This window comes from Aythya marila (genome assembly GCF_965140915.1).
Source record: "Aythya marila genome assembly, chromosome: 22".
Lineage (NCBI taxonomy): Eukaryota > Metazoa > Chordata > Aves > Anseriformes > Anatidae > Aythya > Aythya marila.
Genome location: NC_139063.1, coordinates 5,281,559 through 5,309,317, shown reverse-complemented (window position 1 = coordinate 5,309,317; position 27,759 = coordinate 5,281,559). Strand labels below are relative to the sequence as shown.

Below are 27,759 nucleotides of genomic sequence, written 5' to 3'. Positions count from 1 at the left end.
CAAACCTGCCAGGATCAGACCCTAGAGCCTGGGACAGGTGCCATTATAATTGCATTAATCAAACATCATTAAAAGTCTTTTTTTTTTTTTTCTTTAGCGTTCCTGCAGACAGTTCATTAAAGTAATTACTTACATCAGTCGAACGAAGTCGCTGCAACTGAAGTCCCCAGTGGTGGCCCAGAATGACAGACACTGACAAGCGTGGTCATGCATCAACCCAAATCCTTGTGCTGTCTCTGTTTTTGTCTGTGTGCCCATCCATCCATCAGGCCAGATGCCCCATGGACTCCAGCTGAGGATCTCCCTCATCCCTCTGTCTGTCCACAGGATTTCTGCAACATTTCTGCTGGTGAAACTTAATTCATAAAGCTCTTCTCGTCTGATCCCACAGTCTTTATTACTACACAGACCTTTCCTGGTCTGTTTGAAAGGTTTGCTTTGTTCTGCTATGTTGGCTCATTCACCTTGGAGAAGAAAAACTGCCCACATGGTGACCTTCATCTTCACAGGTAGTAAGTCTTCTCCTGCTGCTTCATTCAAGCAGTTTAGAGGGACAGAGCCTTCTGGGCCAGGCCAGCACTGGTGGCACTGCCCAGGTGGAAAAGTCAAGGCATGAAGGGATCTGCCCAAAGCTCTGCAGGTGGTGGTCTGCCGGAGGGCCAGGAATAGCGCCCAGGAGGCAACGTTGGCCTCAGGGGAATGTGGGCAAGGTTAACACGGCAAATGAAAACAATCTCTCTGAAATAAATGTGACCCATAAAACACATAAACATTGACTAGCCATAAACAGCATTTACTATTTACAGCATCAGAGCAGGAGGATATTTGCCAGCCATTTGCAGCTTAAAGGATAAACAGTGGTTCTTTTGATCTTGAGTTGTCAAAAGGACTGTATTTAAAGCCATTCCTTTCTCCAGTCTTTCACCCTTTACATCATTTGTTTTATACTTTATACTGATCCCACTGCTGTAAATATCACTTCTGCAGTACAGTGGTGGTGCAGCAAATAACTTTTCTGATAAAGAAGCAGACTGGGAGGGACTCCTCCAGTCCCCTAACTTGTACAGAAACACTGCAGGGATAAAACATGGGAACTGGAGTTTTGACTAAATGGCAGCTTTTGTAACTATTTCTCTGAGTATTTGAAAAATGGAGGCTATGAATCCATCTCAGAAACACTCACATGGGAACATCAAAGGAAACCTGAAAAAGACAGAAAAATTACTGAGTATTTTGCTAAATGTAGGAGTTTTCTGGTGGCTGGCGGGCAAGAAAGCTGTGTTTACTACAACCACCACGTTTGTTTAGAGTGAAATAAAACTCAACAGTAAACTACTCAGGATTTGGCTGCTTGTCTCTTCCCAAGCACTCTCCTTGCTCTGCTGCCTCCATGGCCAACTGGCGTGACTTAGCCACAGTGCCAGATTCCCTCTAGGAAGTATTTACAGCCCAGGGCTACAAACACTGTGCTTTCTTTTTAAGGAAAATCCAACATTTTAAATGCCTTCTGTCTGAACCCTAGCGGAAATTTGGAAATGTCCTGACATCCTGGAGGTCTGATTTCCTTTTTCGCACAGAAAACCACTCCCTTCTGCTAGGTCATTTGCATGGAAGTGACTTATGGACTGATTCATTTTGATTTTGTCATTTCAATTCATTGCAGCGTGACATTTATGCTGCCATATTAAATGTGGTAATGGTGTATTTATTGGAAACATGTAAATATAAAACTAAAATGCCTTTTTAAAAGAAAACAAACAAAAGAAATTGGAAAACTAAAATGCCAAATCAAAACAAAGCGTTTCTGCATTATCAGAACTAAAATGTCATTTTTCTTGGCTTTTTCCATCCAATCTACAATCCTGTGAAATGTTATGCATATAATGATAGAGAAAGCATCTCAATTTATACAGTTTATGCCATCAGACTTTCTTGTTGTACGACAGCAGAAGCCAGCAGCTTTCCCAGCTGATCACTACCTGTATCAGTATGGGTTTGCTTCCTTGTAATACTTTTTCTTAAACTGGGATGTGCTCTTTCCTGCCCCATCCCTAGGCTGGCAAATGTGATGATACAAAGCACGAAGGCACCAAGCAGCAGGGTAGTGTAGGATTGGGGTTTTAGGAAACAGGAAAATGAGTTAGAAAAGCAAGGGAAGATGGGAAGGAGAGCACAGCACAAGGAGCAAACCACAAAGTTTGCAGTGTGCTGGAGCATCATGCAGAGCTTGCAGGTGCTGAAGGAAAGCCTATCTCCTGCTTGGATGCAGAGGCTGATGCTTACTTTCCTGATCTGTCATGCTGGGGTGGACAAGCTGTGTTTCCTAATTTCCTCCTGCTGTCCCTGACTGCCTCTGGAAAGGCATTGATTTTAATTCAGTCTCATCTGTGCAAGCAGAAGCCTTGGCTATAGCTTGGCTGTGTCACTTGTTACGGCAGTGCAAAGCTCTCTACCCCACTAAGCACTTCCAATTTTATTATTTTCCAGCTGAAGTCTCCCAGCGGTTCAAGCACTGACGGTGAGCTTCATTTCACACTGCCATGTCTCTAAGTGTGTCTCATCTGTGCCGTGACACCCAGGCACTGCAGCCAACTCATCGCAGCCGAGCCTCCCGATGGGCATCAGCGAGCACAGCCTCACACCAGTGGTCATGAGACAACCCCAGCATCTCCAGCCCCTCCGCCCAGCCACTGCTGATGGAGCTCAACAGGCCATTCCTATAGAGAGGTCGCATATTGGAGATTTCTCCAAAAATGACATTTGTCACCTCCAGCCTGAGACTAGTCCAGGCAGGGCCATAATCTGAGCACAGAAGAGCAAGGGAACATGCTGCAAACCCAAGCCAGAAAATCCCTGTGGGTACAGGCTTTGCCTTTCCCTGCCCCCTTCCTTGCCATGACACAAAGCACATACGTGCCTTTCCTCTTCCATCTGCACTCGGATAATAACAAAACGGGACCATGGGGGAAAAAATCTCCCTGGCTACACAGCTTGCCACAAGGCTGAAGCACTTGATTTTGGCAGGAGAAAGTCAGGCCCGGGATTCTCCAGCAGAGGAAGAGAAGTGAGGATCTGGGCTGTACAACAAGTGCTCCTTCAGCCGAGGGACTCGGACATGCAGGAGGTGTGGGGAGAGCGGCGTTTCCTCGCACTGAGACACGAGAAGCCTCCAACAGCAGCTCTGCAGAAGGGCAGGGCCGCTCTGGGGCCGGCGTGAGCCATTAATGGCTCGTCTGTTTACGTTGCAAGCGGGCTCGGGAAGAGCTTTAAATGCATATTTTCCTCTTGAAATATTGAACCCAGTGTTTTCATTTTCGGAGGCCTGGGGAAAAATTATGTTTCATATTTTAAAAATAAACACTGCTTTTACAGAGGTATAAATGCAGACCTATAGTATCCAGCACACCTTTGCCTCTTGCCTTATTTTCAAAGCTTTAATGTTGCTTGTGTGCCCCAACCTCTGCTAGTGAAAATATTCACCTGAAATGTATTTATCTTTCTTTGCTAATTAGCAGCAAAATGACACAGAGAAACTTTATATTTTCCTCAGCAAGAACAGCCATAGAGACTTCATTTATGGAGGGCTCTGAATGATCCCTATTCATGGCAAGCAAGTACTGTCTGCACCAATAGGGCCTTGTATGCATGGCAGAGCAATGGGCAAAACCCCATCACAGAGACAGCTGGAAGCAAAATCTCCAGGATTTTATGTTTTTATTTCACTTTTTTCCCTACTAATTGTAAATGTGTATGTTTATCTGTTTATCTGTTTATCTATCTGTTTTGTATATCTGAGGGACAAATGTGTCTGTGTGCATATGAGCACACAGGTGATATCAGTGTGTAGGATTTATGCCTATTTGCACCCATGCATGTATAAACACATCCACAAAAAGCATGAATGGAAGAGACCTACATGTCTGTATATATGCCACATACAAATGTATATATATGAGCAAACACATGCAATGATGTATGTATTGCATGTATTTTCATATGTATATATATATATATGATATATAAGCATTTATATGTTCAGGTTTTATGCAGGGTCATTTGTATATGCACACTAATAGGTGAAGGTCTGCATGTGTTTTCTATACTAATCCACACTCATATTCTGCAATTTTCACATCCTACACAGTAGCCCTTTTAATCCCAGGGGTTCCTCTGAAGTAGGAACCAAACGAAACAAGATGCCACCAAGCTTGGAAAAGGGAAGGTGGCTCCAGACCTCAGTGACAGAAAGAGGTGAAATGGGAGCAAGAAAAAGTTCAGGTGACGCATTTGTTCCTCCAGGCTAAAAATTTCCAGCCAGCTCCAGAGAGGCTGGAAAGCATGTCCCTGGCTGTGTTTGTGTGTATCTGGGATATCAGTGGGTCAAATCCATGCTGATTTTGCATGAAAACATAGCCATGTTTTAATATTTTAATTAACACTTTTAATGTTGGAAGAGTTAAGAATAGTCTGGCAACTGCACTAAGGGCAGGTCCTTTTTTTTTTTCCTAATCAAAGAGCCCTTCTCTCCGGGAAGTCTCAGTCTCTGTTGAAGCACTTTTGGAGTAAAGAGAGACTCTGAATAAGGGAAGGGAAACCAGCCTTTGAATTACAGGTAGTTTGCCATGGCACTGCACTAACACAATGCAGATGCAATGGATGAGTGCTCCAAGGGTGCAGCTGAAAGGTGAGCAAAGACTAATCCATCACAGTGGAAGGGCTTTAATCAGCTGACAGCAGTGTAATACTGCAGTTAATAAAAAGAAAATAGATGCACTGCTTTGTGATGGATCCATCATTAAATTCATCTTACTCTAGTACAAAATCTCCCTGCTGTTCTTCCATAAAGAAGACATTGGATTTCTGCTCACTTGCAGCATCATCGGTCTTATTTGTTGATTCAGATTATTGGCTTCTTGTGGCAGGAGCTGTATCTCCCTCGTGTGTACGGACCTGAACGCTCTGCTGTTAAAAATAAATCAAACTTATAATCTGCCTGTCTATCCTGAGTTCCTTGTCTATTTATCTAGTTTAGACTACTGACTTCTTTCTCTCTCTTTCCCCCTGCTCTCCGGCGCAGGAGCACAGCCTCATAGAGAAGTGCCTGTTCCCTGCAGGAAGAAATTTGTTCTCCATCCTGCACTTTTGCCTGTGCCTGCCCAAGCCTAGCTCTTTTCTTCCTCTCCCCCTTCCCTCGACAGGGCTTTAACCCACAAATTAAGGCAGGAAAGTGAAGCCCCCAGTACCGCAGGCTGGTTTCCAGCCCTGCTCTTGGCCAGCATGGGGACTGAGCGATGATTTGTGCATCCCCCTTCCCTCCGCCGCCCCCTCCCCGGGCTCTGCCGCAGGAAGGACACGAGCCTGACACACCGCAGGGCGTTTGCTTACAGTGGCAAAGCCCAGCAAACGCAGACGGGAGCTGGTGATTGACAGGCTAAGCCCAGTTCCCCAGGGCTGGTTTCACTGGTCCCACTGTTACGGTCCCAGATTCCCCACATACCGTGCCGTTGCGGGTCCCTTTATAGCCTCCCATCCCCTTCGCTGAGCAATGGAGCCATTGTGGAGGGGCTGGGGGCCGGCAGGGCTGGACGTCCACCTCCTCCCCACCTTCGTGCAATATTTTCTCCCAGTCCTTCTCGCTTGCCCCTTGTGCCCCCCCCGGCACATCACACGTGTCAGGGGCTGGCCCCATGCCTCCCCGAGGAAGGGCAGGTTAATACCTCCGGGCCAAGGCTCCTGCTTGCCACTCCACATCCAGCCTCCGGCTCCTCCGCAGCCATGGACAGGATTTTCTCCACCGTGCTGCTCTCTTTGCTGCTTCTCCTCCAGAGCTATGGAGTTTGGGGGGCACCTCCACAGCCCAGAGGTAAGTGGGAGCTGAGCAGCTCCTGGGGGAGCTGGGGGTCTGTCCCCAGCTGCTGGTCACCAGCTGCCTAGGGTTGGGATGGGTTTGTTGGCAAGGAGAAGGATGAAGCAATACCCAACATCAGTCCGGGAAGCAGAGGAGTTTTCTCAGGTATTTTCCCAAGGCAGTAAAACCTGCAGATGCATTTTCTTCTGCCTCTGTCATTGCTTTAGAGTAGAAGCAGGATGCTGTGCAGAGGTGGCATCAGGTCAGCCCTAGCTGTGGCATGGCAGCAGCTTTGGGGCTCGCTGCTTTGGGCTGGAGGAGGTTTCACTGTGCCTCCGAAATGTCTCCTCCTCGGCACAGCTCTGCAGAGGGCTGGCTTGGCTGGGAGTTTGTGGAGGACTTGGCCAGACCCTCCAGCTCTGGTTAACCTCACCGAGCAGGAAGGTCTGGGCCAGGTTCCTGAGGCCGGGCCTTCCCTAGGTTTTACTTCAGCCATCCTTGAGCAAAACCCAGCTCTGTTTGTATTTCAAGAGGGGTGTAAAGCAACCAGGTGGGAGAGGAGCCGCTGGCTCTTTGAGGTTGCAGGGTGCAGCTCCAGTGTCTCTAAATCCTTGCTTGCAATTCGTGTCAGAAAGTGCTGGACTCAGAAGGGAAGGGCTGGTGGCCTGGTACTGAGAAAACTTCTCTTCCAGGGGCAGGCTGTGGCTTATGAAGGGGAGTTTTCTGATATACTGACCAGATTTTTCTTACTAACTTGGAAAGGGAGAGTTATCTTTGCTGTGGAACCACTAAGCACTACTGAAGTCAGAAAACTGAACAGAGCAGCCATTCAGCCCAGCCCTACTGTGAGCCATCACTATTTCTAAAATAAACATCTTTTCATTCTGAATTACTAGGCAAGAGTCTTGTTCTCTTAATCAATACGGGAAAGGTGCCCTAAGAGAGATTTTCTGCTAAATCAGTTCATGAAGTTCAGCTATTCCTGAATAACTTCAAGTGTGGACATTTTTAATACTAGTGGAGGATTTTACTTCTGGTTTAATTCTACTTTAAAATAAACAATGTTGAGTCAAGATGTCACTCGGAACAAGTGTGCCTGACTGTCACCTCCTGGAGATAATGCAGGCCTGTCCTGCAGAGCCAGATGTGCACAGCAGCTGAGACCAGACAGGCTGAAATCCCAAAGCTCCTGATGCTTTATAACTTTTTTCTCTTCATTTCCCTGAAATATACTTCACTCCCATTAAAAAAAAAAAAAAAAAAAAAAAAATGTTATTTAGAGCAAAATCACAGAGCTCCTATGCAAAAAAGAAAATATACTTCAAAACTTCTATAGGATCCAATTGTTCCTAAGGGAAAAAATAACTTTTGGTCCTTGGTTTATCCCTAAAAATGGATGTGATGCATTAGCTACAGTGGCAAAGGGGAATATGTACTTTATTTCTGGAGGAGCTGATTGCAAGACCTTGAGCTTTTCTCTGTATCTTCATTTATCTCCTGTAAAATGGGCATAACCAACCCCTGGTAGGGGGATTTGCAATACTGTAGAAAATGGACTGCCAACGGACTTTTTCCTTCCTCTGCAATGAATTATTATGGCAAATCAAAAGTCCCCTATATAGGAAAAGGTTCGACTGCATTTTAGTTGAAACTAGAGCATCTGAGGAAGAAACTTGCTTCTCTTCTACACACAGCATCATTTAGAGGGACCTTTTCTGGGAGCCAGAAGCAGATTCAGCATTAGTGTCTCTCAGGAAACTAACCTGATTATATTCTTTATGGATATATCACAGGGTATTTATTTTCATGTGTCTGAAAGACTGAAAGCCACATTAGATTTCACACTGAGGACCAGCTATAATATTTATGCCATAATTTGGAACAGCTTTGTTGGCCCAAAACTCACATTTAAAAATTTACACAGAAACCTCCTTTATGATATAACCTATATCATCTCTCTCTATGGAAATCAAATATTAGCAGAGTGCTTGATATTCCTCAGAGACAGGCTAAATGATGGAAATAATAATAATAATATCAGAATGTTATAGGTCTGGTGGGGAAAATGGGGCAATTCATTCAGAAATTCATAAAAAATATTAGTCCTTTTTATGCATTGCTACAGCTTAACATTAAGATGGAAAAAAAGAATGAAAATTAGAAATTAAAAAAGAAAAATATTAGTCAGCTGTTTGCATTGCTAATGTTTCCTGTTTATCCATTTATTTTTTACAGTGGATACTCATGTCTTACTATGATCTTGCAGAAATTATCTATCAATGGCATGGTTCTACATCTCTGTTGTGTTCTCCCTCAACAGCTCAAAGAAAAAAAAAAAAAAGTGCTGGTCTTTGCCATGTTACAGAATTTCATTATTAGTGACACTAGCTGAAAAACATGAGACTGGATTGTGTTATGTTCATTAGTTAATCTGGGGCTCTTGCTTCACAACTGAAACCGAACTGCCAAGTGTAATGCCTGCTTCTGGTCAAGCATGACAAAGGCACAAGCTCATTAATTAATGTCCATGTGGCTTGCTTATATATGTCCAAAACGCAGTAACTTCTTTTGAGACTTCCTTTGATACAGAAGTGCATATAACGGGCTCCAGCTCACAGCTTTCCTCCTCCCTCCGTGCTGCTGTGAGTGAATTAAGTTTCGTGTCGACGTTAGCAGCAGCCTGGTGTTACAAGTGGGCAACCTGCTCCCACAAGCGCAGAGCTGGTATCTCATCAGCTCACTGCTGTAGAAGTACATGTTGTCAACCGGTAAATGTGTTGTTCTTCCAGACATTTTTCTATGAAAGGGAAAAGAACATTTAGAAACATGAGGTTAAACTGGTCTCTGTGGGCCTCTCTAAGAAAGGGAAAGAAAAGATTGCAGCTTGCAGGTCCTCAGCTGTAAGATTTTTTTTTTTTTCCTCCTCGTATATTTTTCTCTTCTTTTTCTTTTATTTTTTGTCTTCCTCCTTTTTGTTTCCAGGCACCCTGTGTCGAACCAAACCCACCGACCTGGTGTTCGTCATCGACAGCTCTCGAAGCGTGCGCCCACAGGAGTTCGAGAAAGTCAAAGTCTTCATGTCCCGGGTGATCGAGGGACTGGACGTGGGCCCCAACTCCACCCGGGTGGGTGTGATCAATTATGCAAGCGCCGTCAAGAACGAGTTCTCCCTCAAGACACACCAAACCAAAGCCGGGCTCCTGCAGGCGGTCCGGAGGATAGAGCCGCTATCCACTGGGACTATGACTGGCCTGGCCATCCAGTTTGCCATCAGCCGGGCTTTTAGTGACTCAGAAGGGGCCAGGCTGAGGTCTCCCAATATTAATAAGGTAAGGAGGCTATCCCTTGCTTGGGAGCTCCCTCTTTCAGGGGGTATGGTTGAAAAATTGGAGAGGTGGAAAGGTGATTCTGTTTGTGTGGGACGATACTGAGACATCCTTGAGATGTTAAATACTTTGATTTAGTGGGGACTGTTAGTGTTAGGTCAGAGGTTGGACTCGATGATCTTGAGGTCTCTTCCAACCTAGAAAAATCTGTGATTCTGTGATTCTGTGATTTCATGGGGCAAAGAGTTGGACAGAAGTTGCTGGGGTAAATTTAATCCAGTTTCACCAGCTCTCCTCCCTGGCTGGAAAGTCTGTGCTGTGGTACATGGCTCCCGGCTTCCAAAACATGCCACCCTGAGATGCTTGTTTCAGCCAGGTTTCCTAGGCCTGAATGTATTTGATGATTATCTGAAATCTTCCCCAGCGCACTGTAATAAAAATGCTTCAGAATCCACCATAGTGAAAAGTGAGACAACCTTCTGAAAGTTTCCTTTGAAATGGGCCCTTTCAGTTGCATATATAAAGCAAAGTGCTGTTTCTGTATCCTCCACTTCTCTCACAGTTACTCATAGGCTGGCTAATGGCTATGTTTTCCTTCCAGGGTATTTCCTTCTTGTACACTGGCTTTAATGACTATTTAGCTTTTAAGGCTGTGGTATAAGATCAGATTAATTCCATACGTGGTTCCATCACTGCTCCTGACCCAGTTTCCCTGCTCAGAAAACTCACCCTTTAAAAAAAATACTCCCCAGATACCTCACTCATCCCCTCCAGATTTGGCCCTGAAGGCAACCAGACCTCAGCCCAGTGACAGTCATCAGGAAAACTCTCTTCTGAGCATGTGGAAAATGCATATAATTTGCAATATATGTTTTATCTAAACATCATAAATGAACCTCCTAGGCCTTTTTGTCCTGTGCCAGGTCTCTCTGCTGGCTCTCTGCTATAAGACCAGACCAGAAAAATAAGCAAAGGCTTTAGCTAGCAGAGAGAGCTTTCCACCAGCTGGACAACAGCCCAGCTTTTGGAGTGAGGAAGCTTGGGATTTTTCTCCTGATTACAACATTTTTGGAACGTCGGATGCTTTCCATTTCCCTTACTGCTGGTAATGCTCTAGGGAAGGCAGAGCAGTACATGGAAAGATGCCCAGGGATGGCAAGTCAAAAATAATACTGAAAAGTGTAAAACAGGCACCTATAATGATCTGTCATCTGCAAAAAGCAGCATCCTGAAAGCTTTACTGGACTGGAATTCACAAGACACCCCTGAAAAATGAGACCATCTCCCCAAAAGATGATCTAATTAATTTTCTTGTGTGCTCCTTCACCCTGTTCAACCACAGGCAACTTGCATATGTGAATGAATCCATCCTCATATTGTCTTTCATTGTGGGGCTCAGATTGGGGAAATTATCTGTATTTTAGTCTAAATCTGGCTTCACACAATAGGAAGAAAACCAAGAGTGATAGCCCAAGAAAATTACACTCTGAGAAACTTTCCCTAAGTTTCACTGGTAATCAGCTTCAGCAAAACTCATCTGACCAGCCATCACAATCACATCACTCCTCGAGCTTAGGAGTCAAAATCTAATAACCCAGCTCTCACAGGGCAGCTCAGGGGCCTGATGGCTTTTTATTCAAAAGGAGTAATGTTTTTTGCTTGTCAAGTGCTTTGAGGTTCACTGAAAGAAAGCATTGCAATATGGCAAGGCATTAGTAATATTCTATTGTCATTAATTTTTAGTAAAGAGCTTTAAAATCCTTTAGGTGCGAGACTAATTGTTCTCATTCAACTACTTCAAAGAAATCAAGTGTGGAATCAGACTTTCACTCAAGCCTGCTGTTTTCTGGTGGTACAAACAACTTCCTGCAGCTGCCAAGCTGTGTTTTGCATTTCCCCACTGCCCCAGCAGCAGCAAACATGCCGCCAGCCACCAGGCAAGGCAGCAGTGGTAGACGCTGCCCACTCCCACCGCTCACAGGATTTGGAGGAGACTCACTTCTCAGTGAGCTCGGGGCTGCCCAGTTTCTCCATGAACCACTTCACTGAAGAATTTTTCCAGATCTTGCGTGCAAGAGACGTTTCCTCCAGTGAAACTATTCCAGGAGAAATGAAGGGAAGGTGCTAGCTCCCCAGCAGAGCTCTTTTGCCACCTCGCCAAGAGCCCAGCTTGGCCAGAGCACCCTGTGCTGGAGAAATGTGAGCAGAGGGGGGCTGCAGGTCTCCTTTAAGCAGGATCATCCATAGCCACGTACAAACAGTGACTTTCTGTCCAGAAGAAAAATGTTATGGGAAATGTTCTTCTTTTCTGGGTATCGCTTAGCACAAAACTAGGCAACTGAACCAAAACAACAACAACAAAACTATCTGGGTGATAGTATCTATTCCTGCTTTTCAGAAATTCTTAATGTGATTGAAACTAAAAAAAAAGAAAAAAAAGAAAAAAAAGAAAAGCTAAACAAGAACAAAGAAAACATTTTGCCTTCCACACAAAAAATCCCAACAGTTTGAATGCCAGACCACTGAAACATTTCAATTGTTGAATATTGACAGACAAAAAGGCCATTTACTTAAAGCTTATTTTTTATCTCACTCCATTAATTCTTGCTCAGTACTTCCAGACCAAGGTGCACAAAGCAAGACAAAGTAAGTCTAGCAAACTCTTTCCCTTCTGTGACCTCCTTGCTTTTCAGGATGGCCCCATCATCTGCTGGGATGATGAATAGACCATGCAGTAATTTAAGGAGGGGAAGCTTCCAGAAACGCTGGGCACAGTCCTTGCTCCTTCACACGGCAGATATCCAGTAAGACCTTGTGAAAATTGGCACTAGGATTTTTAACCACGTGGGATTGGCCAAAGCATCACAAGATCATTTGGTCTTGCTGTGCTCTGTGCTGCAAATGTCACCACAGGATGGTGAAAAACACTATTTGTTTCTGCAAGAGCTCAAAGTAAAGTCTCTTTATACCTCTATCAAAACTACAGGGGTGCCCAATTACTTTTATCTTTCTTTAGGAAGAACAACAAATAGGTTGTCAAACTGATGAGAAAATCAGGGGCTTATTCAGCTTTCTTCCCAATTCCCCTTTCACTGCTGTTACAACACGCATGTAATATGCTGCGCAATGAGACATAGCTCCCTCATTAGCTGCTGGATTGTCTACACATGGCTGCCCTAAAATATGAATATCTAGGGATGCCTGTGAATACTCTAGTGCCTTAGTTAACCGAGAATAAATTGTGTCATGAGAACATAGGGGATTTCTATATGAGAGAAGTAACACAAGACAGAGATTCTGGATCCAGAAAGTGAGGAATTCACAGCAAAAAAAGAAAGGTGGTGGTAGAATGAGTAGAAATTTGACCTCAAAAGTAAACGTTTCTGAGTTTCCCTAGGGAAAATCTGGAGATCCTGTTGAGTTATTCAGGACAGCAAAGAGATTTCACCCTTTCTTAATTCTTCCCACACGGCCACCAGCTGAGCCCAGCACAACCTCTGCTGCAGAGCAAAAGCAGCCTCTGCAGGTGTGGTGGTTGCTCCTTGCTTCTGACCCGTCATGCTCTTTTCCAAGCAAGGCACATATCAGGACTTCCAGTTTTTTAAATGAGACAAGGTCATAACACAGAGAATTACAGAGATCCTGTGACTGAAAATCATTTGGAGGTAGGTTTAAAATAAAAAGATGTATTTTTTTTTTTTTTTCATGCTGGAACTCTTTGCTTCAGGCTGGAAGAAAGGGCAAAAGTCTAGAGGCGGAATTCTGGGAAAAATAAGGATTTCCTGATTATCAAGATATATGTGTAAATATATACAATAGCAAATTCACTTTAAATTTGTTTCTATTTCTCACACTCTTTCTGTAAGCACCTGGTTCTGTCCACAGTCCCAGAAAGCCTCCCTGTCTGGCCAGTGCTGGGTCTGACTCCTGTTACAGTTACTTTAGCCATGGGCTTGCTGCTAAATTCTCAATGCCAGACTCTTTTTGTGTCCAAATTCTGTTCTCTCCAAATTCCAACAGCAGGTCAGAAAGCAGCATGAATATTGACTGCACTGTAGTAGATTTTCACACAGAACCATTGCGAAAATCTTTCCCATCAGATCCAGATGTGGATGCTGCTACCAGACATCTCCTGGGTTGTGTCTGGGGCTCTGGCCTATGTGGAGATGCCACTCTGATGTGAAGAAACTCAGGGACTGATTAAACTTGGAGAATCACTTTGCTTAGACAGGGAAATGCCAGGAGGACACGGAACACCTCTGTCCTGTGACAAGCACTGCAAGAAAAATACGCAGCTGCTGATCGAGACCTGTTCACAGGGCAGAGCTCCTCGCAGATGTGACTTGGTGGCACATCTTGTTTCTGACAGGCTTTTGCTAAGCTCTGACTGGCAGCTCCATCTCAGAGCTGCTCAACCCGCTGCTGAGCCAAGGGCTCTCTCTCCTGGCAGAAAGCACGACTGCATGGCTGCTGCTCCTGAAACAGCCCAGTGCTCCTCTTGGTCAGTCTGTGTTTGCCACATTCATTCCCGTGAACAAGCACTGACAGCTGCCACAGGTGACTCTTTTCTTATTTCAGTCTTGAGCAAAAGAGAAATAGTTCCATGTATTTTACTTATTCTCTTAGAAGCATTTAGTTGCAGAAACCTCATGTCCATAATCTTTTAATCCTGTAGCCCTTATGAAGAGCAGATAAACCTGAGCTTGCAGCCCTTCACCAGACTGAAAGTTCTGCATTTTCCCAGCTTCACCCATCTTTTGTACAGAAGGAAAGCTCTGGACAGGGCAGCAGGTTATTTTATCATTGCAAATGCACTGGGGCAGATGAGTGCAGCACTCAGTCATCCCTCTGCAGACGGGTGGGCAGAGGGGAAGGAACCACTTCAGCAGCATGGCCTGGGCCCCGTGGGAATAGGAACCCCACTCCTGACCTTACCAAGCTGACTCTTCTCCCTCCCGAGGGCGCAAAACAGCCATCATGCTGTCCCAGCTGAGCAGCTGGTGGGTCTCCTGATTTCATCTTCAGAAAGATGGAGAGCATATATGGCCTAGAGGACAACAGCAAATACCACTTTGGTGACCTGACGATGGCTCACTCAAACCCATTGGTGCTGCTAGACAGACTCATCTGTGTTTCTCTTTCTCTCTCTCACTCTCTCTCTTTTTTTTTTTTTTTTTTTTTTTTTTTTTTTTTTTTTTTACTGCTCATTATGTTTCTCCATACTGCATTACATCCCAATTAGTTGCTTGGGACTTGACAGCAGTGTCACAATAAAACAATTGTAAGGAAAAGTGGCAGGAGCAGATGAATTGCCAAAGAATGGAACTGGAGGTTTTGTGACAATGTCACTTATCATAAGAAGAATAAAAAGGAAAACAGGCGATCTAGCAACAGGAGCAGGGCTCTTGGAGGCTTTCCACTGGTTTAGGGTGTCACCATCCATGGTGACATCCAGTTCTCACTTATATCAGCTGTCATTTTAATGCTGATGTTAGTAGGGGTAGGATTTCACCACTGCTCTTTGTGGTTTAATGGGAAATCAGAAATCATACCTGGCACCGACAGACACATGGTGTGACCTTACACAGATCACTTCCTCTCTTTCTGCTTCAATTTCTTCATCCATAAAATAGGAAAAAGCCTTAACCTCCTTAGTTTACCATATTCCTGAGATTCTTAGATGGACAAAGATGCTACCACATCCCAGAGGTGCCCTTAGTGTCAGCTGGGGGTTCATGAAAATAGTTAGAGTTTGGTTTGAGCATTAGTTTGCTTATGAAGAATGTAACCTTTACTTTGGTTTCAACAGGGCCGAGATGCACCAGATGTCCCTTAATTAAAACAGTCAGGTCCACGGCAGTTTAACCTTTCCAGCTCAGGAAGAAACAAACTGCACATGAAAAGAATGGCTTGTGTGATCTCAGGAAGAACAGGAAGAGGGGGAGGAGGTGCCATTTCCTTTTTTCTTTAATTTTAGAAATGTGAACCCTTCTTTACTACTCCAGGCTGTTCCATGCGCAGTAGTGATACTGAGCCCATTTCACACACACCCCTGCTCTCTGCCCCTCTCTGTGCAGGTGGCGATTGTTGTGACCGATGGACGTCCCCAGGATGGAGTGCAGGATGTGTCAGCAAGGGCCAGAGCAGCTGGCATCGAGATCTTTGCCATCGGGGTTGGCCGGGTGGACATGCACACCCTGCGGCAAATTGCTAGCGAGCCCCTGGATGACCACGTGGACTACGTGGAGAGCTACAGTGTTATAGAGAAGCTGACCCACAAGTTTCAAGAAGCTTTCTGTGGTAAGTCCTTGCCACAACCCCTGGGTTCCTAGCCAAGAAGTGCAAGTGGCTGCCAGCAAGCTTTTCACAGAAATGTCACATGTGATCATCCTTCACCCATCTGCTTCCTTTTTCCAAGGACTCAGGTCTGCAGAACAAATCAGTATAGCAGAGAGGTGCTCTCTGAAGTTGCTTTTCAAGAGTCTGAGGTTTTGTTTAGGGAATTTCAGGTTTTGTTTACAGAAGTCTCCAGACTTTATTTGCACCCAAGAGTTTGTACACAGGACCCATCTACTACTTGAGGCAGAGAAAAAGAACCTCAAAACCAGGAGCTTTAAATAGCTAAAATCGTTGCCCTTATGTTTAAGCCTATCTGGGCAGTGCTGACGATCTGGCTGGTAATTTCCCCTGCCAGCATCTTCTGAATTCCCTGTTAAACAAGGGCTGGTTTCACTTGCTTGCTGGAGGCTGAGAGACCTTTGCCTGACTGTGCTGTTATTTCTGCAAGCCCTGTGCAGCAGGAAATTCTCCTGGTTGGTACACTACCTAACACCTATCTGCATAGTATATAAAAAGAGCCTGACTATCCTACAAACACATATTCACGCCTACACGAACCAGTGAATGGAATGAGAGAGCTTTATTGCTTTCAAACGTACCCAGAAGCTGTAGGAGGTGGTCTATAAATACCCATTTTGTGTCAGCAAGAGCGGCCTGGGGGCTTCACACGCCCATCCTGCCAAAGCACAGACGTGTGGCAACACTTTTTTGAAAGGTGCAATACACCACAGTGCCTATGGCAAAGTATTGCAAACACGTACACACAGATGGACCTGTAAAACTCTCTGAGACTGATTTCTTCAAGAGGTGTAAAATTTCATGATTCAACTTTCAGCCTACAAATGATGGGGGGAACAGCTTTTTGTCGAGGAAAACTTCGTCCTCTGTAGGAAGGAGGAAAACTTTGAATATAAAGTGAGTCATGTATTATAATGAGGTGTCACCACAGCAGAAGCTCATGAAAGAAGGGAATAAATACTACATACTAAGGGGAGCAGAGACAATATTCAAGAAGGTGGAATCCAGGCCATGAATATTCGTGGGAGTTTGTGTTGGCTGCCCTGGTGTCAGGAGTCAGCCAAGGACCTGAAAATCTGTTTTGAAGTTCTGGCATTGGTGTCATTCAAAAAGAGGAAGAAAAAAACCTTTTCTGGGCCTCGCTTTTCAGATTTGTAACATGCAGCTGACAAAGTTCTCCCCATGGTAAAAACCCTCAGAGATGCATCCAAGGGAAGCACTGTGCTAAGGATTATTACAACTAACAGACAGCAGCACCATATTAACTGCCAAGTGGGTTGTTATCATGCTATGCAAGCAGCTGCACAAAACTGTCCTTGGAGATGTACCCAAACACCACCTGCTATTGCACAGCACAGCTTGTGGAAGCAGTGTGCAGTGGAAGCAGGAGGAGCTGTGCAGCACTGTCCAAGCTGCTACCCCATAATGCTCAACAAACACATGAGGAAAAGTGAGACCTTTAATGATCCAGCTACTAGTTAGACTGATAAGATCTCTGTAGCCTTCAAAGAACTCAACCTGAGAGCCCAGTGTTATAGCCAACTGCATAGCTAATAATATTCCTAATTACATCAGCTACCATTATATGGCACAATATGCAGGTGCATGAACTGGGAAGGCCAAAAGTACAAAATACATGTAGAGCAGAACACAAACAAATAGAAATAATGAGCAAAATCCCCTTGATTTTGACAGACTTCACACCATCTCCCATTATTACAATAAAACCAAAAATGCTCCATTTTCTGCACAGATTTCCATGCTCTTTGTGAATAAATTTGCTACAACCAGATTTGTTTAGCTTCAGATTTGTTTTCCATCATCATTGCTGTAGCCATGACAGTGCTGTCAGTCACTGAGTGCTGCTGGCTCAAACTGCTGCAGCTCAGCTTCTGTTTGCTCAGCATCTTATAGGAGTCAGATCCAGGTTAAGATCAGCAGGAAGAAATATTTGTAAAGAGTGAGTCTGAAAGTTGTACGTGTGAAGGTAGCTCTGAAGTGAATTCCAAGTATGTTTGGACATGAAGCCCATCCGGGAACGACAGCTGTACCTGGCACTGAACTCACTAATCATAACTGTACTATGTAGCTGGGAAAATGGGTACTGGCCAGCCCAGATGGTAGTTTGGAAACCAAATCTCATCCTGTAGCTTTGGAGAGTGAAGTAGATTATGATATGCCCAACAGACAGATGGTTTTTGCCCTTGTTGTGGAGACTATTTCTAGTCCTGGCTGTGTCTTGGAGTCAGGAGACTTGTCACTATTTCTCCTTGCTTCTTATATCTCAATTACTATCCAAGAGTAATGGCTTCCTGCTGCTTTGTATTGCTGCAGGGTGGGTTTAGTTATCACTCAGCGTATAGGATAAATATCATACCTTCTTCACAGGCTGTGTTGGCTCTGGGTTGAGAAGCCTTGGCAAGGTCCCTGTTTTTAATCTGCACCTTTTCTTGCAGTGGTGTCAGACCTGTGTGCCACTGGAGACCACGACTGTGAGCAGATCTGTATCAGCACTCCAGGATCATACAAGTGTGCTTGTAAAGAGGGTTTCACGCTGAACAATGATGGGAAGACCTGCAGCGGTACGTAATGATTTTCATTTGCACTGAGCTGAGCTGCGATCTGTGGTCATGGGGTAGGGATAAGATTGAGACATGGCACACATGTTCTGCTCAGAAAAATCAGGGAAGGAAACCACATAATGGGAATTGTTGGTGATTTTTGATTGATCAAACATATGTCATGAGCAATAAAATGATACTAGGCTTATATTTTCCTACATAATTAAGCAGTCCCAGTTGCTGTCTCCTTTCTCCCTCTTCTCATATTTTGCTTCAGCTTGCAGTGGTGGGTCAGGATCTGCCCTGGATCTTGTTTTCCTGATCGATGGATCCAAGAGTGTACGGCCTGAGAACTTTGAGCTGGTGAAGAAATTCATCAACCAGATCGTGGAGTCACTGGAGGTGTCAGAAAAACAGGCCCAAGTTGGCCTGGTTCAATACTCCAGTTCTGTCAGGCAGGAGTTTCCTCTGGGGCAGTTCAAGAACAAGAAGGACATCAAAGCAGCAGTCAAGAAAATGGACTACATGGAGAAAGGAACAATGACTGGCCAGGCTCTGAAGTACCTCATTGACAGTTCATTTTCCATTGCCAATGGTGCGAGGCCTGGGGTCCCGAAGGTGGGCATAGTGTTCACCGATGGACGGTCACAAGATTACATCACCGATGCTGCCAAGAAAGCCAAAGATTTAGGTAGGTCTACTGAATTCTTAGTGGTTTGTTTCTCCCTTCAAGCAAATGCTGCATCTAGTATCAATCTAGGCATCACTCATTACCAGGTGTCTCTTACCTAGGACAGAAATAGGATACTATAGAACAACTTTTCCCAGATGTTGCTTGGCTGTCTCTGCGCACTCATACAAAACATGGAGCAGCTCTGGCTCGGGCTTCAGCTGGACCTTGGTTTGCCAGCAGCTGTTTTGTGCTCCCACAGCTCCTCTGTGTCTTTGATCTAAGTCTGCAGGATGTCTCTTTGCTGGACAGAATGGGGTTTCATACATTTGTTATGGGATACACACTGGTGCAGCATCTCACACAAATAAAAAGGAAACTTCAGGGGAAAACTGAGGATCTATCTGTTGTTATTAGTCAAATTCAAGCCACCATCAGTGGCACTCACAGTGAGGCAAAGACAACCAGCAGAGAGCCACATGGAGAATAACAGGAGTTGCAGGGCCAAACGTGGTTTGTCTGTATCAGCCTTAAGGCCTGTAAAAGAAAAATAAGAAACAATAAAACAATAAACAAAGCAGAAACACATAATGAGGGAGAAAATGTGGACTCTCTGCCCAAATCCTAGACACACCCAGACATGTTAATAAGAAATTTTCTTCAGTTTCTTATGGAACATTAAAAGAGTACAAAGGCTACATATGGATATATTTAAATGTCTAAATACTGTCAAGCATATCTGAGATCTGCCCCTTTGCTGACCTCCTGCTGCACAAGTTCGCAGTCTTCTGCCTCACCATTAAATGGGTGCAGCCCGTGTGAATACCTTCATGAACTGTTAAATCCTTCACTTCCTTTTAAGTTTGGTCTCAACCACTGGATGTGACTAAGGGCTAGCACATAGCCAATGCAGGTCAAATACAAGCTTATGAAAAGCTGATGTCTACAAAACAAGTTGACAGGTTATGTGGTTGTTCAGCTCTCATAAAACAAAAGGTCCTCCTAAACTGCATGCATAGAAACAAGACTTCAGGCCTTGCTTCTTCCTCTTCTCTTCTCCCCACGCAGACATCCCCAACAGCTGCTACTAAGTGATTTCACTGGGATAAATAACAAGATACTTACAACGAGATTCCAAACATGTTCCTTGCACTGTACTTCGGGGAGAAATAAATGGACACAACCAGAGGCAGAAAGACAAGGAAAAAAGGGGAGGAAGGGAAAGCATTACCAAAGTCTAGACCTAAACGTGGACAAGTAGAGACAAATATTTCTAAACAGGTGTTAAGTAGCATTATCATTCAAGTCAAGGGGAAAACTGCAGTTCAGTTCAATAGAAACTGGATTGAAACCAGAGGTGGCAATCAGTCTCTTGGCAGTGAAGCACAGTACCTGGACACATGTTCTTAACTCACAGTAGGGGTTGCTTGTGATAGAAAATATGAGTTGCAATTTTAGAAAGCCGTCCAGGTACAATTTTACTGAACCCGCAGGTCTCTGTTGCAGAGAACTTTGCCACTACATAGGTTGATAATGATGGCTGGAGGCTATTATGAAAACTTCCACCGTTTCCTTTTGCTGTATCATTGCTTCCATATTAGCTGGATGCATGATGCTGTCAAGGTGTTATAATGATCTGTCCTTTCTTGTGTCTCTAAAACATTGTTCTTGTGGTGATAGTGGCCATTATCTGGATAATTCTAGTAAAACTTAGCCTGCAAAATATTTTGGAACTTTGGGTGACCTGAAAAAAGTCTATAAAAGTAGAGAGTAAAGGAGTTAGTTTCCCAATTAACAACCGCGGAGTTTCAAGTAGGCTGGGGGTGCAGAAGAAAGGCAAGGATGTACAAGATGATGGGGGACTGGTGCCACAGCAGCACGATGCTCCACAGCTGCCCAGCTGACTGGTTCTTATTGCTCACAGGATTTAGGATGTTTGCTGTGGGAGTTGGTAACGCAGTGGAGGATGAGCTGAGGGAAATTGCTTCAGAACCAGTAGCTGAGCACTACTTCTACACAGCTGACTTCAGAACCATCAGCAACATCGGGAAAAAGCTGCAAATGAAGATCTGCATTGGTGAGAGTGGGGGACTGGACTGGGGGGAAGGAAGGAATTAGTCACAGCATTTGGAGAGCAACAAGGCCTAGAAGACTGAGGCAAAAGGACAAAAATGCCCCCTTCAGATGATTGTTACAAAGAGCTCTCCATTCTCAGGGTATCAAGTCTGCAGATTACTCAGAAAGGTCATGAGACATCTGATATTTGGGTGGTTGCCTGAACCGCAGCCACTCACAAATCTCAGGCATCTTGTCCTCATTGGAAGAGCCCTGCATTTGGTCAGATTCAAATTCTGGGGGCACGCTTTAAGACTCAATGGGTTTTCAGGAAACTGGAAGTCCAGGAAAGGCTTCTTGCACTGAGGCTGCCCTATATAACAATGAAATGTGGGAGTCTCTAGACAACTGGGCTTAAAGACAGAAGTGATCAGTCAGATAGTTAGAAGGAATGGCATTTTGATTTCTTTCATGTTTGTGATAGAGAATATAAGATTTGCCTTATTTTATATTTCAGTATTTTTTTCACTGTTGTTCCACTTAACACATCTTCTTGATACTCTGGTCCACAGAGGAAGATCCATGTGAATGTAAATCTATTGTGAAGTTCCAGACAAAAGTAGAAGAACTCATCGATTCATTGCAAAGGAAATATATCCTTTGGAAGCTGTCTTTGTTCAGAACCTAGTGGGTTGGGCTGGGCTTTCTGGAGGGATCAGTGGGGAAAGCCTACACGTGTGGAAAGCAACTTAGATATGTGGTCAGAAAGCTGGGAAGTGAAACCCTTGTGTTCTGATGGAGTCTACCAGGAAGAGTCCCTGCACCAGAGTGCAAGATTCTGGCCTGACATAAGAATAGGCTGAAACCAACAGAGCCAAAGCAGAACATGCCAACCCATTGCTGGGAAGTAATGAACTGCAGGCACCAAGACCTGGGTCAGGTTTTAGGAAGATGCTTAAATGATGCCAATGAGAGAAGTATGGGAGCATGGTTCCTGCATGGGATAAAGCTGCTGCCTCTGCGGGCTGCAGGTCCTGCAAAGCAGGCCAGAATGTGAGGGCTGAGAGCACCAGTGGCTAACACTGGACTGTGAACAGAAGAAAACACTGGTGCGTGCATGCAGCTGCTAAGTCATTAAACTCCATGGATGGGATTCTTTTTTATGATGGTAAATGTCTGCCATGCAAGCATCTGAGTTGACTGCCTGAATTTCTCCACAGAACTGGAGGGAAGGAGGGTCATCTAGAGCACAACACTTCTGCCGTATTGTTAGTGACACTAAAGTCAGGCAAATTGCATTGTATAGGTCCAATTTTTCTTAGTTGTCTAAGCCTCCATCCTGAGGGACTAATTCCCACATAACTGTAAACACCTCTGGGGAGGTGGGTAGGATCTCATCTGAACTGAGTCTGTGGGATTGCATTCTGTTATGCTGGGTTCTTTCATATTGCACAAAGACCAGGAATAAGTGGTGGGAAGAGAAATAAGGAAAAGAAAAAGAGATGTGGGTAAGATTCAGCCTTCTCATGAGGAAAGGAATTAGTGAAACATTGGAGTAACTCACAACAGGGTTAGGGACAGGCTTCGTTACATAGCATCTTAAAAACAATATTCTAATTTATACACACATTTCTGTGGTTTGTTATGTCAGTTACACAGTATATTTTCTCCTCTTTAAGTCAAATTGAGTGAAATCTGTGACTTATATTATGCAAAAGGTCAGAGTAAATCAGCAGTTCTCACCCAGCGGGTTGCCGCTCCCAGGCACATCATGAAAAGCAATTAGTGAAAAGAGCAGAAAATTGCGACATGGTATAACTCCAAGAAAAGCACCCTGCTCCACTCTTCATGCAACCCATACTGCTCCAGGTCAGGAATTCTCTGTCAACCTCTCAAAATACAATCTAACCATTCCTGTATTTTTTTACCCTTCCTTTTATAGTGTTTTATATAGATGCATGTGAGTATGTGTGTTTGTGTGAATGTTTTACCTTCAGTAAAAGTTGAAAAACAAACAAACAAAACCAAACCTGTTCAGCCTGAACAGTTGGGGAAATGCTAGGGAGATGATTTTTGGTGTTCCTCTGCTACCTGCTCCCAGCCAGGTAGTTCCAGTATCTGTGCTATAAGCCTTGAGCAATCAATCACCAACGCACACTGTCATTTTTTCTCCTTAACTCTTGCTTACTGGAAGCTGTGGCAAAAAGGATTGAAGCCCTGGAGAACAAGATCATCTAAGATCCCAAAAGAGTATTATTTCTCTCCTTCTGAGTGTAACAAAACTAGAAATCCTTCCTTTGTATGGAGGGCAGCTCAGCCACAGTGCTATGGCCAGCTTGTATTTTTAAGAGTCTAGTCTACATGCATTTGTTTAAAAGGGAAAAAGTATAACAGTAGAGCAGACATTGTATAACAGGCAGAGCACTGTGCGTGACAGAGAGCTAGACCATGCTAATGTTCATTGCATCATGTAGAGTGCATATATAAAAAACCTGGGAAGATTTGTTTTTGATTTAAAGCTTAATATATTAATGTGTGTGTGTTTAAAGGTACTTGACTACGAGTTCTGTGAATCCTTGCTGTGTTCTTCTGCATCTTTTGTTTCTATGCATGAGGTAATTTAATTTAAAAGTCAAAGTGACTTAAAATCAACTCAGATGCTGAGTGTAAAAAGTCAATCCAAGCAGCTGATCGTCTTGTTATTGTAAACATGAAGCATTTGTCTGTAAGTAGATGAAATATAATAATGATCTCTAAGTGTGCATTACAGATAAGATAGGATAGGATGCTGCTGCTAGTTGGGTTTATCCATAGCTACTGTAAAATACAGAAAGTACAAAAGCTCAGCTTTCCTAACTAGCAAATGCCCTCACAATGTTTCAGTGAACTAGCAGCTGTCCGAACTAGGCCAGTTCTGGTGAAGTCCTGAGATAATGTGCAATGAGCCAGTGGCCATGGCTCTGTAGATCAAAGGCAGTCCTGTTAACACCAGCCCCAGGAGATGTGCTCCTCCTCAGCTCTCTGGTCTCCACATCCAAAACCCAAGCTCCGAAGCATCATTAGCACCTAAAACATAGGGAACTGTTGCTGAAGCTGCTGCCTGCTGATGGAAAGGGTGCTCTCATCACAGAGGTGCCCAGAGGCTCACAGCTCCTTCCTTAGCCCACGCTGCTAAGCACCTTCAAAACCAGTAAGTTCATCTCAACACCTTTTGGACTGCCCTTCCTGGATTCCCAATGCTGACAAGAAAAAAAATAAAGAAAAAGAAAATGGTGTGGGCCAGAAGCATCTAATGCTGCCTGTCTCCTAGTGCTGCAGTCTGGCTAGGAGAGGAGAGAAGAGGCCATGGCTATGCATGCCACGATGGCGCACTGTTGAATGTGAGCACAAGGGGTTGGGTTTGGAGGGGTTTTATTTTTATTTTTTTTTGTATCAAAATATTTATACTTGAGACTATGTGAAAAGCTTTTCAGAATAACTTGGCCTGTTCAGAAATGAAACCATAGCAGATGTTTTCTGAGTAAATATTAAAAGTTTGCTGAAAATTTTAAAAGTGATTTTAGACGTATTTCTTTGCGTAAGTTTGATGTAACTGACTGACAACACCTCTCCATAGGCTTGGTAGTGGGTAGGAAAGCCTCCGTCTCAAGCCACAACCTTTTATTTCAATGCTAGAAAAGAAGCACATCCATAGAGATACTGAGACTGTTCTCTCAAAACAAAAATCTTTGACAACAAAAATCCATTATTATACTCTTGGACTTGGAGGAATAAGGCCACACATTCCCAAACATTATCTCAAAGACTATAGTCAGTTTTTGATAGCCAAACCTAGTTGTCTCAGTCAAATAGTGTACAGTCTGTAGATCCAGAGTAATCCCTAGCAACTCCTGTACTTACAGGGATAAGATTTGCATTGTCTAATTATTCACATATAAAATCTAGACCTCTTAGCTTGAGCTTCTCATGTTACATTTGTTTCTCAGTAGAAATGGACACCACAGGGCATAATTTTCAGGATTGTCTAAATGTGCATGTCTTAGTGAGACAAAGCAGTGCCGGAGCCTATTTCTCATTATAGATTATAATGACTCCTTCAAATGTATGCAAGTAACATCTAAACACCTCACCCGGGGCAACTGAGCCTCCTCTGCTGCCGTCTGAGGAATCTTTTTCCTGGTTTTGCAGAATCACTTTCCATCTTAAAGAGAATGTATTTATAATGGGGGAAAAAAAACACACCACAGTCAGCAGAAGAAAAGAATCTGCGTGTGCTGGTTTTAAACTTCTCGTTTCACCAAGGTTTGCCTGCTTTGAGCTCCTGACAGTTCAGAATCTCACCTTGCTAATGAATAACATTGCGTTTCAGCACAGTGCTACAGACAGTTCAAGAAAAAAAGCATCTGCAAGCCAGGGTCCTGTATTCATGCAGATAGAAAGTGTTACACAAACAAGCTGCTGGCAAGGAAGCGAGTGAGTAGCAATTCAGGCGGCTGGTGTGAAAACAAGGTGAAACATTCAGGGCTGTAAAGGTTCATCTCCAAGAGTCAGGAATAATGAACCCATGATGGTTGTGGATGAGAAGATCTGGAGGTTGCAGACAACTGAACAAGGCTTTGCATCAGCTCTTCTCTCTGTCACTTAATGAGCTGTTGATCCTAATCTCTGCCTCTCTGTTTACAACTAGGTTTCAAATATAGATCAGAAAACATCAAAGATTGTGGAAATATTTAACAGTTCTTACCATGACCCCTACTGGCTTCACTGGGAAATGGACTGGGCTCAAAAACCCTCCCAGCACCACATATCCTGGGATGAGTCAGAAGTGGTTTTGTTCTATGGAAAAGTCAGGGGAAGAGATAACAGCAATCCTTGGTCAGGGGAGAGAAAGCAAGAAAAAAAAAAAAAAAAAAAAAAAAAAAAAGGGCTTTGAGAAATGCAGAGGAAGCAAGGCAAACCTCAGCTCAGGGACTGGAAACCTCACTGCTTGGCAGGCTGATCTCAGCAGGTAAGGTGGGGGATGAAGCCACTGGGGGTGACTGGGAGCCTCATTTATTACTCTCAGAAACCAGATGAGACTGTAGCTATGTTGAAATTGTTGCCTTGAGACAGGTTTTCAAAGAGAATAGGATCTTTTTGGCCAGTAAAACTGTTGTTTCTGTCATCTTCATACAGTCTGCCACTCATCTAGTCCTGGGCCCAGGATCCCTGACATATTTCTGAGCCTTTTTCTTTACTCTGTTTTTTTATTTTTTTTTATTTTATTTTATTTTATTTTATTATTTATTTTATTTTATTTTATTTTCCCTTTTAGTTTGCTATGTCTCTTCAATCTATCAGCTGATGGGAGGCAATTCACTTCCACCTGATGATGACAGCATTATTTCTCTCTCTCTCTCTTTTTTTTTTTTTTTTTTTTTTCTCTTTTATCCCCAGCTATAATCAGCTTGCCAATCATGGAAATGAGCTCCTGTATTTAATTTTCTTACATGCCTATTTATTCTTTAAATACCTTGAAAGTTAAGTTTAGCAGTCTCAGGAACTATAAGATGGATTTGATTTGAATTCCTGTCACAGCACCCATGACATCACATCTCTATATGTTTAAATATTACCATTGTCACTCTGCAGTTTAACCCATTTGGCTGACTTCTTTGGTAATGGGATAAAGGTATGTAAAGTGAGGGCTGGATTGTCACTTTCACAGAAAACTACATCCATTCAGCGTACCATTGCCAGTTTAATCCAACAACTTGCACCATAAAACTCAATATTGTTCATGTCTTTGGGACTGAACCCAGCCCCAGCCCTTTTCTTTCTAGGCCATGCCTAGGGGCCAGTAACTCAAACTGGGCCATGAAGGGCTGAGATATCAAACATTGCTCCTTCAAATCTCTGCAAGCCACCTCGAGGAAGGACCTAGCAGACACAGTGTCTTCTTAAATCACCAAGTTCTGAGTTTCAGAGCAGCGCTCCTGGATGCTGCAAAGAACTGCCCCTACATGCAGACATGGCAGCTCCTGTTTTCAGTACTGATGGAAAATGTATCATTATACATCTTCCCCTAGCTATCATTCCTAAAATCTTCCTGTCCATCCACCCATCCGACTATCCAAGCAACCACCCAAGCAGCCAGGTAGCTATCTTCATATTTCTCAATCCAATAGTCCTTATTCATGGAAAACCATAACCCAAACTAACATTTTGGTGTCAGCAGACCCACCTCACACAATAAAATCCTCCTTAAGGAACACAACACAAGATTGGGCCATAAACAATTTGCAAGTATAAACAGAAAGAAATGTTTTTCCAATGCTCTCCAGTGATGTGAGGGCCAAGATATATTATCAGGCATAGAATTACTTCTGTAACTAATATTTTGTTTTGTGTTACAGATAAAGCAGAACTAAACTAATTAACAATTATTTTTCCTCCCTTTTTGCCTCTCATTGCTTAAAACAACAAAAGAGCTCTTGCCTCTCCAAAGTCAATTAGTCACTGGGCTAGAACATAGGCTTTTGACATTGTAATTAGACTTCATTAATGGATCGCCAAAGGCAGCAAGATGCAAACCTACTAGATGAGCCTCCCTTTGCATTTTCATTCAGTTAATTACATGCTTATCTTGGAAACAAAAGATGCTGCACACAATGAAAAAAAATTATTTGTATTGTCCCAAATTCTGGAATAATGGACTTAGGGTGAAAGCCTCCTTCTTGAAGGTTGGAAAGAGATCCTTCTGCTGACACGGAACTTCTTTTCCCTCTCTTTGCTGCTGTGTCCTAAATATGACCTCACCACATTGTCACCAAGTCCTGAGTTCCTTTAGATCTTTTGGCAAAAGAGTTTTTAAAACACTGTCTTTTGGGTCTGGAAAAATATCCTTGACCACGCTTTCCTTACCTCCCCCTGGGCATCAGAAGACAGGAGCCTGACTCTTCC

The 27,759-nt window shown here is 43.7% G+C and overlaps 1 protein-coding gene across 1 annotated transcript; it reads left to right on the top strand.

Annotated features, from left to right (window-relative positions):
• Positions 1-5,775: 5,775 nt before the first annotated feature.
• On the top strand, positions 5,776-23,055 carry MATN1 (matrilin 1; the record flags this gene model as incomplete). The annotated part of the gene is made up of 8 exons (XM_082777397.1): positions 5,776-5,863; positions 8,831-9,177; positions 15,252-15,474; positions 17,988-18,113; positions 18,370-18,783; positions 20,687-20,839; positions 21,390-21,470; positions 23,006-23,055. 8 exons carry the CDS (start codon positions 5,776-5,778, stop codon positions 23,053-23,055), a joined length of 1,482 nt encoding a protein of 493 aa, XP_082633523.1.
• Between the last annotated feature and the right edge of the window lie 4,704 nt (positions 23,056-27,759).